Genomic DNA, 15,017 nt, shown 5'->3' with positions numbered 1-15,017 from the left:
GGCCGAAGTGAACGCAGCAGAGCAATCCCTATTCGCAGTACGGTGGGCTGGTCGCCGAGAATAGAACAGTGTCGAGCGGCTGTGGGGGACCCGTGGGCGCTTGCCAAATTGGGCATACACAATCGCCCGTCTCACGACGCCCAGCTCGCTCTCTTCGCTCCTTCTTCTCCTCTCTCTCCCACTGCCGTCTCCCAGCGACGATGGCCTCCCTCGCCTGGCTTTTCCTCGCCCTCAGTCCCCCATCGCTCCTGCTCATGCTAGCCCAAGCCCCGACGCCCGGCTCGACGCGCGCGGAGCGCCCCCAAGCCCGTTTTGGCGACGGGCCAGCGTGCCTGCGCCCGGTTTCTACAACCCGACGGATAATGGCGGGAGCTGGCTCACGGTGCGTTTGGCTGCTCTCTTCGACCGATGGACTTCCGGCAATACGTCCACGGCACTCGACGTATTGATGCCTGAAACTGACATGCGCCTCGTGACCGCAGCAAGTAGACGGCACCTTTCCTCCGGGCCAGGGCGAGGCAATCAATGTCGTCATCTCAGGAGACTCAGACTCGACAGTGCTTGTCAACCAAGAGCCAGACGGAGGGCTTTTGAACTACTTTGTGTGCGTGTTTTCGTTCCTTCACTCCGTGCAGGGATAACTGACTGCAGGCAGTTCTTTCGGGTATTCGACAGAATGTCTCGGTCAGCACGACGGCACTCCACAAAGAGCGGATTTGGGGGACGGGAATGGGTCTAGTGAGCGCTGTGTCGCCCACTACTGGCGATTGGCTTGGACACTAACTTCTACTCGCAGCTAACCAAACCGCTGAGATACGGTGGGACTACGGGGATCCCGAGTTGGGTACGTGCCAGGAGACGATACAGGGTGGAAGCCATTTCCGGTATTGGATACAGAATGGGAACAGCATGACACGTGCGTTTGCCTTTTAGATCCTAACCACTGTATAACGAAACATCAGTGGTGCGGTGTTCATGGCGGCATCATATGAGCTTCCCGAAACAGGTACGTGATGCGCAAATTTTATCATTCCGTTTGCTGAGTCGGGCGAAGACGGTCATGACATTGTGTTCAATGGGTGAGTCCTAACGCATGCAACATCCTATCCTGCGCGATGATTAAACACCGGTGGTTCTACCAGCTACAACCTGGGTCGAGACTGGCTCATCGGCAATATCACCAACCAAACCCACATTATTCCCACTGCCAACGTCTCGAATGGTACATCGTACACAGGGCAGACGTCATATGACGGGTACACGTACGAAACAACTGCCCTGTACTTGTACGGATACGCGCCGAACACGAGTTACGCCGTGAACCACAACCTCACGACGTCCAACAACGTGACAAACTCGGACGACGGCTTCATTGCGGTGCTCACAGTGAAGATCGTCACGGCGCCCCAGAACTCGTATGTCTTCATGCCACGAAATGCATACGGTATGCCTGACGTTCTGGTGCCACAGGGGTGCAATCTCATGGCGAACAGCATCACCATGGGCTCCGCTTGCTGCAGCGTTCCTGCTGCACCTACTCGTATCATCGCTTCCTCTGTAGATCACATACACTCAAGGACTCCCGCTATCGCTGTAATGATACCTGACGACCTCGGCCCCGCTTGCACTGCATTCTACGTACTCCAGGAGCTTCAGCACCTCTCCCAACCTCTGCGATCCCCTCCCACCGTCCCGCTAGATCCTCCTTGCTTACGTTGTTGTTGTTGCATCTCGCCTCTGCCCCGCTCCCCTTGCTCTGTGTATACCCGGACTTGATGGACGGGCCGAGCTTCTTGTTTATTGCTTTTCTTCTCTTTCTGAACCAGCACGACATACATCCACTACTACACCCTCACTGGCGTCCCGAGCCGATGTACCCTATACTTACCACCTACTAGATACAGTCCTCTGCTGGACTTGGAGAATGAAAAATATCGGACTCCTTCGATTACAACATGTTGATGTGGTCTTACAGTAATATGTTTGCGAGCTGAGCGATTGACTGGTATTTCAATGTCTGGAATTTGCAGCGTTAGTAATGCTCGCACCTTCGCGATGCTGAAATTCCTGACGCCAACAAAATTGCCATTCGATCGCCGGGCCCGCGCCTGGTCGTAATCACTCTTCATTGAGCAGCCGTCCCGGGTCCGAAACCTCGCCAAACTTGCGATCGTCGGTGGTCTTTCCCGCTGCTGTGGCTACCCAAGTCGAACGAACAGGAGCTTCCGCACCTGGTGCTTATGTACAGTACTAGATGCGGCGGTCCGCCGGAGTGGTGCCCTTCGGGCATAGCAGCCATATCGGGACAGGATCTAAAGGCGTCGCCTCCCGAGATGCCCGAGCCGCGCACAACGCCCGCCCTGGTTGTTCGTATACGCGCGTCGGCCACATGATGGCTTGATCGGGTCGCGCGCCGTCGGGCTGGGTACCTTGAAGTCTGGGATGCCCAAAGCCCGAAGGGCGCGGTCCATCGCTCTTTGGTCGCTCCGCTTGCCGCGGCATCTGTTGCTACTCTTGACGAGCTGGAACGCTACGTGCTTCAGCCTGGAAGCTGAACGTCATGCATGTAAGATCTCACCTTCATCAACATAGTATGCTAGAATACATAATGAGTGATGCTTCTCGCAGCGCGAATTCAGAACTGGTGTAACAAGTGCAGACATCGATTATCTTGGTGTCATGCTCAGCTCAGCTGAAGATGCTGACGAACAAAGCTCGGGGATCGGGCGCATTGGCAGAAATAATCAGCCGAAGTCCACGGTGTTAAAGATATGGTGCGCGGGCCAATATATGATGCAGTTCCAGCGCACAAGGCGCGATCGTGTATAATGCCATAATGCGAGGTATTACAGAGAGCAGTGTGACAAACGTTCTACCTATTGCTACAACTTGAATCGAATTGGTAACCATTAGCAGTGGTCATAGAGCAAGGAAGCGATGCCGGTGCAGCGAACAGAGCACGTACGACGATATGCAAAAAGAGCAGCAATCAATAACCCTAGACGTAAGACCTCAATAATCCCAGTAGTACCCTAGTCAATGTCGACATACCCGGGGCATCGTGAATGGCCCGGGCGCGGTCGCGAGTAGAGTAGGTGTTAAATAGTGTATATGATGTGTATGCAATGACGTGGATGCAGTGCGTGCGATTCGTGTGTGTGCGTGCGTTGCGTAATTTTGCGGAAAGCAAGTCAGATTCGGGTCGTAAATGTGAGTGAGATCAAAACGCGCCGCCACACACCAGGTGGCCTCTCGTGGTCTTATCCTCCTTCCCCAGCCGGCGGCGCCTGTGTTGACGAGCTAGCAGCTGGGGTTCCCCGTCGCGGGGCCCCTCGCCCGTCGCTCCCCCACGGGCGCCTCAGCAGGGGGCGACGGCGGCGCAGGCTTGTCCCACTCCTCCAGCAACGCCTGGCCTACCGCCGGCTCCAACTCCGTGCCATCTCTCGACACCTTCACCTCGCGGTCGTGATTCCACGGGTTGCGCAACTGTCGTGTGCGGTAGAACGGTAGCCGCTCGGTGCGGATCCACTGCACCTTGAACGGTTCGCCCCACGACGGGCCCTCCTTATCAGTCTGCGGCGCGTCGTCCTGTGCCGCCTTGGTCTCCTCCTCCGCCACTGTGTCCAGCGCCTCCTGCGGTACCGACTCCCACCTACGCGCCTCCTCCGGCGCGGACAACGTAGGGGCCGAGTGCTCACGTCTGTGCCTCAGAGGCTCCTTGGGGTCGAGCTCGAACTCGTGTGGCGACCCCTGCGGACCATGCGCGATGGCCTCGTTGACGTGCGCCTGCATGTCCAGCGAGCGCGAGTGGTCGTACTGCTGAGTAACTGCGCGAGGAATGTTACCTTCGTCGGCCGTCTGCGGCTGGAGACCGCCGGTAGGCTTGCTCAGCTGGCGATGCGCCCGGTGCATCTCAGGCGGGGCCGAGTGACGGGCGGCGCATGTTCAGACTCGGTCGGCAGCTTCAGGGCCTGGCGTGTGGCAGACGACGACGGCGGCGGTTGCGAGGGAGGGTCAGGCGACACAGGCAGCGGGCTCTCTTCCCACCTGTGCTCCGCGGGGCTGAAGAACGGTGGCTGTTGAGGCCGCCCGCCGAGGACCGGCTGGCGCGGCGGCGAGTCGGCGAGTCGCCGCGCGAGGACCACGAAACGCGATGCTCGCCGCGTTGTATCGGACCGGCCATCCTGTAAGAATCGGCGTCAATGGGGATTGTTGCGCGTGTTGTCTTGCCTCGCCCCCCATGTGAACGTACCTTGCGTAGCCGTAAAACTCGCCGCTCTTATTCACGCCGAAAATGAGATACACCTCCTTACTGGTCCGATACGCCTGGTCGAGCGTCAGCTCGTTGTGCTTCTGCGTGGCCCAGAGGCCTTCCTTCACGCTGATATCCAAGTCTCGCTGTTTATCGGTGAATCAGCCTCGAGTGCGGAGATCCATCCGACTACGTACCTGGGTCAAAGACTTTAAGATGAAGTAGCGCTTCGGAAAATGCTGCATGAGGATGCTCGAGCTCGTACTCGCATATGATCCCGAGCTGCTCGAGTGCGGGTGAGGGCCGTACCGATGTCTCCCGCCCTCTTCATCGCTGCTCAGGTTCAGCTGCGCAAGCAAGGGTGCCGGATCGCTGGGCGAACTCGACGGCGTCGTCAACGGTTCACTGCTCGTCGGACTGCGCATTTCCTCGCCCGGCGCCCGCGCCGGCTCCCCGCCTTCTCCTTCTGGTTGCGGATCCAGCGTACGTGCAGGCCCGCGCCGCGCTGCCCGCCGACGCCCGCCTTCAGGTCATCCTCGCGTCCGCGCACGCGGCACACGAGTCGCGGACAGCGCGGGTCGCCTGGCCGGAGCTGCTGCCCGTTGAAGTGGTCGATCGCCGCAAGCAGGTGCGCCTCGCTGGTGAAGTTCACAAACGCGCAGTTCGAACGCGTAATGAGGAAGATGGACATCAGGCCGCCCCAGACATTATTTCGCGAGCTCGACGAAGAGGCAGACGAAGAGGCGGGCGGCGTCGGCGTGCGATTAAGGAAGCGCCAGAGCTCGTCGTACGACGCGTCGGAGGGCACGTTCCCGACCCACATGACCCACTCGGAGCGCTGCATAGGCGGATTTGAGCGTGGCTGGCCTCTGCGGGACTGCGCTGTACCCGAACGAGCACTCGAGGCGGCGGAGGTACCCGCCTCCGGTGGCATCTGGCGTTGCGTAGAAGGATCTGCCTGTGGAGGCGGACGCGCCGGTTGCAGAGGATCGGGCGTGGCTGGTGGAGGGAGCGCCTGCCCAGGGGAGTAAGGAGCGGAGCCGTGCACCTGACGTGGTGACACTGGGTAGACAGGCGAAGGGTGCGAAGATGAGCCCGGCGTCTGCGAGTACGCGTCGATGTCGCGCTGCGGTGCCCCGTACGACACGGAGTAGGCGTTCTGAAAGGACTCGTACTGACCCGATGCGAGTCCAGGACGCGCAGGCGGGAGGTACCACCACGTGCCCCGGCCTTCTTGGCTTCCGTCTGGGCTGGAAGTGTAAGAATGCGGAGGATAAGGTGACGGGGCATACGAGTGCGGCGCATACAGCGAGGGTGACGGCGTGAACGAGTGCGGAGGGTAGGGAAATGGGGGCGTCGAGTACCGTAAGGGCGCGTACGGCGACTGGCCAGCATAGGGAGAGGAGTGGGGCGGATGGATCGTCTGGGGATGCGGGCCAGATCCCTGGGGGTTCATAGGAGAGGGCGGTGAGGCGTGCACTGGGGACTGGGAGTGAGAGTGAGTGGAGTGGGAGAACAGAGCCGAAGGCCCGGGACTTCCGGGAAAAGAGCGACTGTGGCTGGAGGGTGAGGAGCCGTCAGGCGAACGGCCGTAACCCTGGAAGACAGGGTTGTGTGGAGACTGCATCATGGGCACGAGCGTGTTTGGGTTGTACCCCAAGAGCGGATTTTGTGGTGGATGCATGCTCGTGTCTGGGGCGTGCAGGCCGGGATGATGGGGGCCGTAGGCGTACTGCGGCATGCTGACGGGCGGCGGTGGAGACATCGTGTATTGTCCTACAAACGGACCGCCCTGGCCATACGCAGTGAAGGGTGCGGCCTGGTATGAGGCGGCGACGCTCTGGAAGGGTGGCGAGGCGGCAGGGGAGACAGGCTCTGGGGGAGCATTCGCAGGAGGACCGGGATATATTGGGGTCTGGAAGGACTGCCGAAGCTGTTGCCGGCGAGAGGGGTTGGATGCCTGCGAGTGGGAACGTCCTCGGGAGCCAGGTCGTCCCTGATCGGAAGAGGAGGCAGAGGATCGTGACTCGGACATAGCGTTGGACGGCCGATTTTTGCTGGCATTACCCGACATATAAAGGGGGGTTTGAAGATCGAACGGGAAATCTTCTGGCGGATTCTGGAATGACCGGGCGTCGAGGACCGATATTGGCGGAGGACGCTCATGCACTGCTGTCAGGCCGACGGACAAGGAGAGGTGACGTTAGCAAGTCGGTTAAAGAGAGGAAGAACGTATTTACAAGACGAGAGGAAGGAATGGCGTGGACGAGCGGCGGAAGCAGAGAGCGGACAACTTCAGGCGGGCGACATGGCCGAGGAAAATAACAGGACTCGTGCGCGCGACGAGGGCTCGCGTGCGTAGAAAGAATAATTTGTGCGGTCGACTGGGCAGAGGACGCGCCAGCCACGACGATGGAATGAAAAAGATATCCTTCCGCCCACAACACTCGACGGCGTGTCCGTGGGAATAACGCGCGGTAACTATCCCGATATGGGCGCCACGTGCGAACGAGGAACACGCTAGGCTCACCTGCGGAATTCCTGGTCCGCCAGACGGCCGAGGCAGCCAGCCACTGGCCGAGGATGTTGGAATGGATGTGCCCGGGAGCGAAGGCAATGCACCGGGCGGATTGGGCGTCGGGGACGACAGCGCGGACGGTGCCGCGGCGGCGGGTTTGTTACTCGGCCTGGTGGCGGAGACGGAGGCAGGTGAGGACTTGTGGGGACGAGGCGTACTGGGCGTGCTGCTGCGGCCCTCTACAGGGTCCTGCTTGGTGAATACGGCTTGCATGGTCGTGGCTGTGCAGAGTGCGTTAAGTAGGTGGATGATGGGAGGTCTGTAGGCAGCGAGGGGACGCGTTGGGGCTATTATGCACGCACCGAGATCGAGTGAGTGAGATGAGGTGGCTCACTGCAGCTGAGATTGGGGAGCAGGCGTGGAGAGTGACCGAAGCGCCCCCTTCCTGGCCGGTGCGAGGGGTGCCCTGGGGTGAGCCACTGTTTTGGGACGGGGAGGCGGGACGACGGGCGACAAGTATGGCAGCCCTGAGCCACTCCTCGCTCGGCGCCCTGCCTCCTCGTCCGACCGTGTCCAACCCTGACGTCACCTGCGCCCTCGCTCTGCTAAGCTTGCCGCTCGCCGCTCCCCACATCATCTTCCAGCGTTCGCGTCGTCCCGGCGCGACGTGTAGAGGCGAAAGAAGATGCGTCCTCGTGCGCGACACGCGGGACGGACCACCGGTCCAGGGGTGGCCGCGGAGTCTGTGGGCACTGGCGGTAGCCAAAGAAGGCAAGTTCTTACTGAGGAGAGGCAATGGCGGAGGGATGCGGACAGGCGCGCTGGACGAGCGGTCGGACAAGATTGGATGATGTCACCCTGGCCACCGCGCACGGATCTGCGCTGCGATCCTCGATTGCCACCGTGACCCGATCACTCTCCCCGCCTCGCAAACAGGGCGAATGACATCATCACTCGTGTCACCCTGCCCTGCGATGCGTCTCAGAATCATCTCAGATTCAACCCTACCCGTTCAAGAAATGTCCCCGTCGCGGATTCGAACCAGCGCGTCTTCGCCGGCAAGCAATTCTGTCAGACGTACTACGTCCGCAGGACCACCCCCACACATCTCCCCGCCCCCGCACGTACGTCGTATGATGCCCGCTCCGCTTGTTATACCCCGAATCTCGAGATGCGTCGGAGATCTTGCAGGTATCAAGACGGAGATGTGCCAAGCGTGGCTAACAAGGCAATACAGTGATAATACACCCCGCTCCACCTGCCTTCCCAACCAGTACTCATTGGTCAACCGCCCCACAACTCTTCCCAAGTTCGTGCTCCACAAGATCCCATCGCCCACCACTGCCTCCCCTGCCCGTCCACCTGAGCCTTAGTCACTCGACAGAACACATTTGGGGCACTGCGCTGCCTCCATCGGCACCGGAGAGGGTCCTCGTCGCGCTGATATCATGCGAACGCAGACCTCGCTTGCGCATAGTAATTTATTCGGGTATTCCGGGGTTTCTTTCCGAGAAGACACCCCAGCAGACAAGCTACAATTGTCTTCGCCGGTCGTGCGACGTACAGTAGTGGCTTTGAAGGCCCCCATTGACATGGCCACGAGGCACTGGGCGGATCCACCGTGTGCTTCTCTGTTGCTGCGCCTCCCCGTCACAGCAAGTTGCGAATACTGCTGGATACAGAGTGTCCAGCCAGAGCATCGCTGAAAAGGCATACGCATCACTCGGAAGGTGCGCCGGAAAGTTGCAGAGAACTTTCGTCGGAAGATTCGTGCGCGTGTCACTGTCAGAAATCCCCGATTGACATAATATTCGCAACTACCGTAAGTAACGTAATTACTGTATTCGGATACTATCCGGATCCTACGCTGCCAACGGAGTGTAGCGAAGTCGGGGCGCGGCGATGCGCTGTCAGGAAAGCCTGGGGAAAGCCCCTAACACGCTGCTGCTGTATGCATGACAAGCGTATGTGGATAGAAGCTCTGCGAACAACGTGTGACGTGCGCAGGCCCTGTGCAAGATCAAGATCATCCAACACACAGCCTACGGTGCCTCGGGATCCTCCGCGGAAATGCCTCTGAATGTGCGCGTGGATACAGCATACGGAGCAGTCATGCGTTACGGCCTGTGCGCTGCTCCCTTGGAGCAAATGTAGGATCATGCAACATGCCACAGTAAATCTTGGCTGGTCAATGATGCAAATTCGCTCCGTTGCTATGTCAGAGTAGCGTACTAGGTCGTGCTACAAGGTCAGTCCAGGAGCTCTGTGCGGTTACACCTTCTGGGCAACTATGTTCCGTAAGAAGCGTGCGCCCGCGGATCTATAGAACGGAATAAGCAAGTAGTCGGCCTTGAGTCGGCCCACACGGCTCGTTCGAGGAAGTGAAAGTGAACGTACATGTCAGCAGGAAGAGCACGGAACATCGGTCAGCAGGCGAAGGCAGTGTCGACAGACGCGTTCTGGCGCAAGTTCCCGCTGGCCAGAAGCACATTCGATCGTATTCGCGCGCTGCAGCCTCACCCGACCTGGCGGCGGAGATATCTTCCACGGACGCCTCCCCAGGGCGGGATTTCCTCCCTCCAGAATCGGGTTTCCCTCTTGCGACGGGACATCTATGCTTGGGAGAACGGATTGCAGGCGAATGACCCATGGTCATTTCCGAAGAGGCTGCGAGCCTGTGTTCAAGGACCGCGGCGTGATGCTACGTACTCCACTGGCACAAAGTACTCACCTGAAGCGAGATCGCGTCCGCAGTCTCTTCTGGCTCCCCTCGGTACATAGAAATCGAGCGGTCCATAGTGGGACCGCTTGCGAGTCCGACAGTCGCACCAGCCCCCGGCTCACCGAGACGCTTCGAAATCCGCATCCATACCGACGCCCGGGGTGACGGTGACCAACCGCCATCCGACGATCCTGGGCGAGACCGTCCGTGTGGCGGTAAGGGTTCAACTGAACTCGGCCGCTCCTTGACCGCAGGCGCAGGATCACTGGCATGCAGCGAGAGCGTGTTGATGCCCATGCCATGTCGGAGGAAAGCTAGGCTCACGCCGGTGCGTTGTTCCTGGGGACGACAGTGGTCTCGGCCGTCCGAGTTTCAGGGCTTGCGCGCCCCCTGTCAAGTAGAACCCCTGGCGACTGATGAAATGAGCACTGGCGCGTTCGTACGGGCGAGTAACAGGCGGACTTACGCAGGGGGTGGACGGCACATACGTACTGTTCTCGTCAATATGACTGACGAATGCCAATATCAGACGAACTTTGCTCCGAAGAGGTGCGCATCCCGCGATGTGTTCCTCGTCGAGGCAGAGACCATTTCATCGGGACCTTCTTGATAACCAATCTATGACTGACTATCGCCCGAAGCGACGCTGCCATCCGACCGTGAATTCCTGTCGGAAATCGGGGACAATATTCCGGGTTCTCGTGAACGCATGCAAGACGGAGTTATCAGGACTGTTGGTTGTCGAGGTTCGCGCGTGACGTCCGGTTGTTCGCAGAGTGCTGGGCGCACCCACGCTCGGATGTATCGACAAGCTGTGTATGTCACGAAAGACATCTGATCCAAGCGACATCGTCAGCAAACGCGAGGCGACGAGCGCCCGAGGGTCGTACAACGCTTCTGGACAGATCCAATGCACACCTTCCGACTCGACAACAAGCTCGGCCCCTCTCCGTCATAGCCCACACTAACCACCTCTTCGCGCGGCTTCTTGCTCCACACCGTTCGTCAGGGGGAGAGACGCTGTGCACACTAAACGTAGTACGCGGGCACATAGGTGTAGACACACTACGTCACAGTCCGTATGTTAGGCCAGCTGAGCCACTCACCGTATCGCCGGATTCAGATGACAACGCCCTCGCCACACCGGATCTATGTTGTCACCGCCCACCAATGTGTCGGATCTTGCACCATATTGAGAGTAAGACCTGACATCAACACCGTCAACGCCACCAGCTCATGGCTCGACGGTCCACGGACTGCCTTAGGAGCGGTGTGTCAGCTTACCTCCCCCTTCAGACACAGCGACGGCCCAGCTCCCGACATGGATTGAGACAGTTGAAAGCACAAACGTTCGACGGGCATGTATGACCGCGAATGACGCGCCCGGGTCGAAGTAGAGGCAGAGTTTGTGATCGTCTACTCGATCATAATAGATCTCCACATTGTGAATGCTAGGGTGGCACGATAGGAGTTGGTAGACGGTCGATGCGAGCTTGAGCAACAGAACCCTGTCCTGTGAGCAGGTCTGCCAGTTGATGAGTCCGTCAGCCAGCTCGACAGCGCGACGACCTGAGGAATACGCAGGATCTGTCCACCACAGAGAAGGAGCTAAGCCGACAATGGTTTGTCAATGAATGCATACTAGCATCTAGAAGCTTGGGTCGACAAGATCCAGTCGAATGACATTGAGGCCGAAGGTGCAAGGAAGGGCGCAAGTTGGGGTCGCAGAATCCCTTCGCTGTAGCCCTGCCACCTGTATAAGGAACATCGGGTCCACCGCATTCATGAAACACTTACATATTCGTTCTAGAGGACGGCCTCGAAAGCCGAGGAGTCTCGGGCCCTTGCAGCTGGACTGGCCCAGAGCCTCGAGCCGCATCCAGGGACCATAGTCGAGACGGCTCGAGGCCGGGCAAGTCAAAAAGCCTATTCCATGCTTCTACGAGACTGTACGCGGTTTTGGCCTCCAATGAGCGTCCAAAGTCAGTAGTGCTAACCTAAATATGAGTGCTAGATACAATACAACAGGAACAAATGGACGTACATGCTCAACCCCTACGAGTACAACACGTGATCACTATTTACATGTCCGTGACACACACAACAGTGTTTTAACGGGCGGCGAGAATGCACAGAAGCACCCTGCATGGGAGTATATCGGCCATGGTAGTTCCAGATCGTGGGGCCCAAGACTGCCTCCAATCTTCTCCTGCCAGCTCAATCGCCGGTGACTGTCAGGTCCACAAAGCGGGCCGATAGGCCCTCCTGCACCTCCTTCACGCACTTCCTTACGGCAGCTAGCGCCTCGCGCTTACAGCCGGGGCTGAGAGCACAAGCCATGTCGGTGCTTGCACGGAGCTGGTCCTCCACGCTACGGAGCCGCCCGACAACGTCTGCGCTCCCGTATCGCGCCGTCTTTTCGCTCCGCGCAGCTTCGCACCACACGGTACGGAACGTCGCGACACAACCGTGCATATGATACGTGCAGCCATCCGGGCGAGGGAAAGCGGGCGGGTTCAGGCGAAGGTGGTCCCAGAGGGTGACCAAGGCGTAGAATCCGGAAAGGAGGCGCTTAAGTTGAGTGGAGGTCAGTGGTGCGGTCTCGTCTTCGCCTGGCGGTTCCGAGGGAAGGATTGCGTCTGCTGTAGGTGCGGGCACAACTGCCGCACCGTCAGAGTCCTGTCTCGCAGGCACGATTGCGGGTGTGGGGCTGCACTCTTGAGTCTGCGTAGACGCTGAGTTGGTACCCATGCGGATTCGCCCTTCGAAATCCTTTCCCATCTCCATGAGCTGGACGTAGTAGGCGACTCCTCTCAGGCCGTCAAGGTCCCACCTATCAGCCAAGCGCATCGCCGCGCGGGGAGCGAGCTCCTTGCTCAGTATCCTGTTCGACCAGGATTCGACGACGAAGTCGATCAATCGTCTGTGTCCGCAGCGCATGGCAACCTCCAGTATCCGTGTGAGGGCAGCGGTGGAAGCTCGTGTGAGATCGCCCATGAGATGCGTAGGTGGGCCGAATTCACCCGATGTGACGCTGTAGAGAGCAGAGACGCCCACCAGGCGGTGCTCAGGAAGTGATACTTGTTTGTAAGAGAAGCGATGGTCAACAGACGAGATATGTCTGAACATGCAGTCCTGTATGCATGTAGCTCTTCTGGCCTAAAAAGAGTGTCAGAGGGACTTGTCTGCATGATAGGTATCGCGCAACTTACAGCGCATAGAGCACAGATAAGAATATTCGAAAGGCTTCCGCGGTTTCGCCAAAGAGGTGTATCGGCTCGTCATCACTGAAGCCTTCTTGCGCAGCGTCCTCGTTTGCTTCTCCCGTAGGCAAACTAAACATGTCCTGGAATACCGAAGAATCACGGGCAAGCAAGAAACGGTGCACCTGTATCAGAAAAAACGGAAGTCTCAGCCGAGCTGGACACATTTAGCCTCGGCTATTAATGATGAACTCACCCTGAAGAGAGAGTCCTCTACTCTGATTACACAATCCGCACTCTCATCGTAATATTTCTCGTCGTGCATAGGTACAACACGCGTTTCATTCTTATCCATCTTGCCGGTGCGATCGTTCGCTTGAGAAGGATCACCAGTCATCTTTGAGCCGTCGGAGGCTTGTTCTTCGGTCCTCTTGCGCTTGCGAGGAGGCTCGGGTTCCGGGGTTGCGTTCGTGTTCGTTGAAGTGCCTAGGCTTTGCAGTGCGAGCGCTGTTGGAGGTATGACCGGCGCAGCGCCGTCCAAGTCGGCCATGTGCTGCGTCTGCGCAAGAATTCGATGGCAGCAGCGACGAAGGAGGCGAGGGGGGGCAGACGAAGGCGAGCTTGAGCCCGCGACCCGCACAAACGGTGTGCTGGTCTGAAGAGACGGTGCGCTCTCTGATCAAACGGCTTCGGGGCCGGGCGGCACCTTAGACGCCAGATCCTATCGCGCGTCCGACTCTTTCGGGAAGGTGAATCAATCCTCCGGCCGTTGCCGGTGGCTGTCTCATTCTCAAGCCTTGAATGCCCAATCGTTCAGTCTGCATTCTTTCCTCTGCGTGCATCTCTACTTATATTCCTCCCTCGCACCCGTACAAAAATGGTGAGCATGCATTCATGGACGAGTAAGATATGTCACTTACAGCATTTGCAGAGACCAATCCTTCTGCAAGGTTTGTCTCTGTTGTAATAGCAGAAAGTTGCATGATACAAATCGGTTGCTTCATCTCAGGACACGAGCGGTCATTGACCCAAATCAAGTTCAACAAAGAGGGTGACCTCCTCTTCTCCTGCTCAAAAGACCACATCATCAACGTCTGGTTCACGCACAATGGAGAGCGGCTCGGGACGTACGATGGGCATAACGGGACGGTCTGGACGGTCGACGTCGACTGTGCGCTTTCTCACTCTTCACCGGGCTTCAAGATGTTGACTGAGGTCGAAATCCCCCTTTACCCATGATATACAGCACAATCTCGCTTCTTGGTCACTGGGTCCGCAGACAACACCCTCCGCCTGTGGTCTGTCGAGACGGGCAAATGCCTATATACATGGGAGTTCCCTACTGCAGTGAAGCGTGTTGCCTGGAGTGAGGATGATGCGCAAGTTGTCTGCATCACGGAGCAACGGATGGGTCACCAGTGCGCCGTACGGGTATTCAACATTGACAGGGAGGGAGACGGGACCAATCGTATGTCTCTTATTGGTCGCAACTCTGAGAAATAGCTAAGCCCTCCAATCTCACTGGTCCTCGTCTGCCCTACAGAATCGAAGGAACCATGGTCGTTCTTCAACCCCATTGGCTCGAAGGCGACTCTTTGCGCATTTGCCCACGTGCCCAATCTCATCCTCATGGGACACGAGTCGGGCAAGGTCGCGTTGTTCGATGCGAAGACCGGAGAGGAAGTGCTCAACAACGAACGCGCGCACATGGATGTCGTGACAGACCTTCATTTGAGCCCAGATCGGTCCTATTTCGTCACCAGTAGCAAGGACAAGACTGCTCGTGTATGATCCACCACGCCAGTCCCCTGCATTCTGACTAACGGTCATCTTCTTTAGTTGCATGAGACGAAGACTCTTACCGTCCTCAAGACATACACAACTGAAACTCCTTTGAACAGCGCAGCAATTGCACGGGGAAAGCCTTACGTCCTACTGGGTGGTGGACAAGACGCCATGAGCGTGACGACCACATCACTACGGCAGGGTAAATTCGAAACACGGTTCTGGCACAAGGTCTTCGAGGAGGAGGTTGGCCGCGTCAAGGGTCACTTCGGGCCCGTCAACACGTACGTCTTGCAGTGCCATTTGCCGCGAATGGATGCCTCAACGGATGCTGATGTTTTGTTAGCATTGCTGTCTCCCCGAAGGGTGATTGTTATGCCTCTGGCGGAGAGGATGGATTCGTTCGTGTGCATCATTTCGACGAAAGTTACTTCCGCGCGAAACCGTATGGCGACTTGGAGATAGAAGAGTAACGGGCGAGGCGTCCGATGACCATTAGCCATTTTGTTGCTGTTTTCCGTGCCGCCAATGTATCGC

At 58.1% G+C, this 15,017-nt stretch overlaps 7 protein-coding genes across 7 annotated transcripts; 2 read left to right on the top strand and 5 right to left on the bottom strand.

Annotated features, from left to right (window-relative positions):
• Positions 1 to 262: 262 nt before the first annotated feature.
• B0H18DRAFT_972465 (uncharacterized protein) lies at positions 263 to 1,996 on the top strand (the record flags this gene model as incomplete). Its single annotated transcript, XM_048043864.1, has 8 exons — positions 263 to 382; positions 483 to 604; positions 656 to 738; positions 797 to 920; positions 963 to 1,006; positions 1,055 to 1,079; positions 1,143 to 1,521; positions 1,562 to 1,996. Coding segments are annotated over 8 exons (933 nt in total), but the record flags the coding sequence as incomplete, so codon positions are not given.
• Positions 1,997 to 2,277: 281 nt separating this feature from the next.
• B0H18DRAFT_972464 (uncharacterized protein) lies at positions 2,278 to 2,539 on the bottom strand (the record flags this gene model as incomplete). The annotated part of the gene is made up of 1 exon (XM_048043863.1): positions 2,278 to 2,539. A coding segment is annotated over exon 1 (190 nt), but the record flags the coding sequence as incomplete, so codon positions are not given.
• A 761-nt stretch (positions 2,540 to 3,300) lies between these two features.
• B0H18DRAFT_868076 (YT521-B-like domain-containing protein) lies at positions 3,301 to 5,186 on the bottom strand (the record flags this gene model as incomplete). The annotated part of the gene is made up of 4 exons (XM_048039919.1): positions 3,301 to 3,564; positions 4,249 to 4,398; positions 4,450 to 4,575; positions 4,671 to 5,186. 4 exons carry the CDS (start codon positions 5,184 to 5,186, stop codon positions 3,301 to 3,303), a joined length of 1,056 nt encoding a protein of 351 aa, XP_047899504.1.
• Positions 5,187 to 8,934: 3,748 nt separating this feature from the next.
• On the bottom strand, positions 8,935 to 10,024 carry B0H18DRAFT_313539 (uncharacterized protein). The gene is made up of 4 exons (XM_048037522.1): positions 9,959 to 10,024; positions 9,502 to 9,905; positions 9,168 to 9,445; positions 8,935 to 9,090 (listed from the first exon to the last, which is right to left on the bottom strand). Exons 2-4 carry the CDS (start codon positions 9,792 to 9,794, stop codon positions 9,059 to 9,061), a joined length of 603 nt encoding a protein of 200 aa, XP_047899503.1. The 5' UTR covers positions 9,795 to 9,905; positions 9,959 to 10,024; the 3' UTR covers positions 8,935 to 9,058.
• Positions 10,025 to 10,502, bottom strand: B0H18DRAFT_313571 (uncharacterized protein). The gene is made up of 2 exons (XM_048037524.1): positions 10,411 to 10,502; positions 10,025 to 10,326 (listed from the first exon to the last, which is right to left on the bottom strand). Exon 2 carries the CDS (start codon positions 10,324 to 10,326, stop codon positions 10,111 to 10,113), a length of 216 nt encoding a protein of 71 aa, XP_047899502.1. The 5' UTR covers positions 10,411 to 10,502; the 3' UTR covers positions 10,025 to 10,110.
• Positions 10,503 to 11,401: 899 nt separating this feature from the next.
• On the bottom strand, positions 11,402 to 13,245 carry B0H18DRAFT_972424 (uncharacterized protein; the record flags this gene model as incomplete). The annotated part of the gene is made up of 4 exons (XM_048043862.1): positions 11,402 to 12,572; positions 12,605 to 12,651; positions 12,705 to 12,880; positions 12,952 to 13,245. 4 exons carry the CDS (start codon positions 13,243 to 13,245, stop codon positions 11,710 to 11,712), a joined length of 1,380 nt encoding a protein of 459 aa, XP_047899501.1. The 3' UTR covers positions 11,402 to 11,709.
• Positions 13,246 to 13,676: 431 nt separating this feature from the next.
• Positions 13,677 to 14,953, top strand: B0H18DRAFT_867949 (WD40 repeat-like protein; the record flags this gene model as incomplete). The annotated part of the gene is made up of 5 exons (XM_048039903.1): positions 13,677 to 13,866; positions 13,942 to 14,163; positions 14,239 to 14,480; positions 14,535 to 14,764; positions 14,827 to 14,953. 5 exons carry the CDS (start codon positions 13,677 to 13,679, stop codon positions 14,951 to 14,953), a joined length of 1,011 nt encoding a protein of 336 aa, XP_047899500.1.
• Between the last annotated feature and the right edge of the window lie 64 nt (positions 14,954 to 15,017).

This window comes from Fomitopsis serialis, assembly GCF_022376445.1.
Source record: "Fomitopsis serialis strain Sig1Antser10 chromosome Unknown B0H18scaffold_3, whole genome shotgun sequence".
In the NCBI taxonomy this organism is placed as follows: domain Eukaryota; kingdom Fungi; phylum Basidiomycota; class Agaricomycetes; order Polyporales; family Fomitopsidaceae; genus Fomitopsis; species Fomitopsis serialis.
The sequence above is the reverse complement of the archived record's forward strand: the minus strand, read 5'-3'. Positions and strand labels throughout refer to the sequence as shown.

Coding starts and splice junctions, on each gene's coding strand:
- B0H18DRAFT_313539 (XM_048037522.1), bottom strand. CDS start 9,794: ATGGCATGGGCATCAACACGCTCTCGCTGCATGCCAGTGATCCTGCGC. Junction 9,446..9,501: donor CGGACGCGATCTCGCTTCAG/GTGAGTACTTTG, acceptor CCTTGAACACAG/GCTCGCAGCCTCTTCGGAAA. Junction 9,091..9,167: donor CGTGCTCTTCCTGCTGACAT/GTACGTTCACTT, acceptor TCCGTTCTATAG/ATCCGCGGGCGCACGCTTCT.
- B0H18DRAFT_313571 (XM_048037524.1), bottom strand. CDS start 10,326: ATGTCTTTCGTGACATACACAGCTTGTCGATACATCCGAGCGTGGGTG.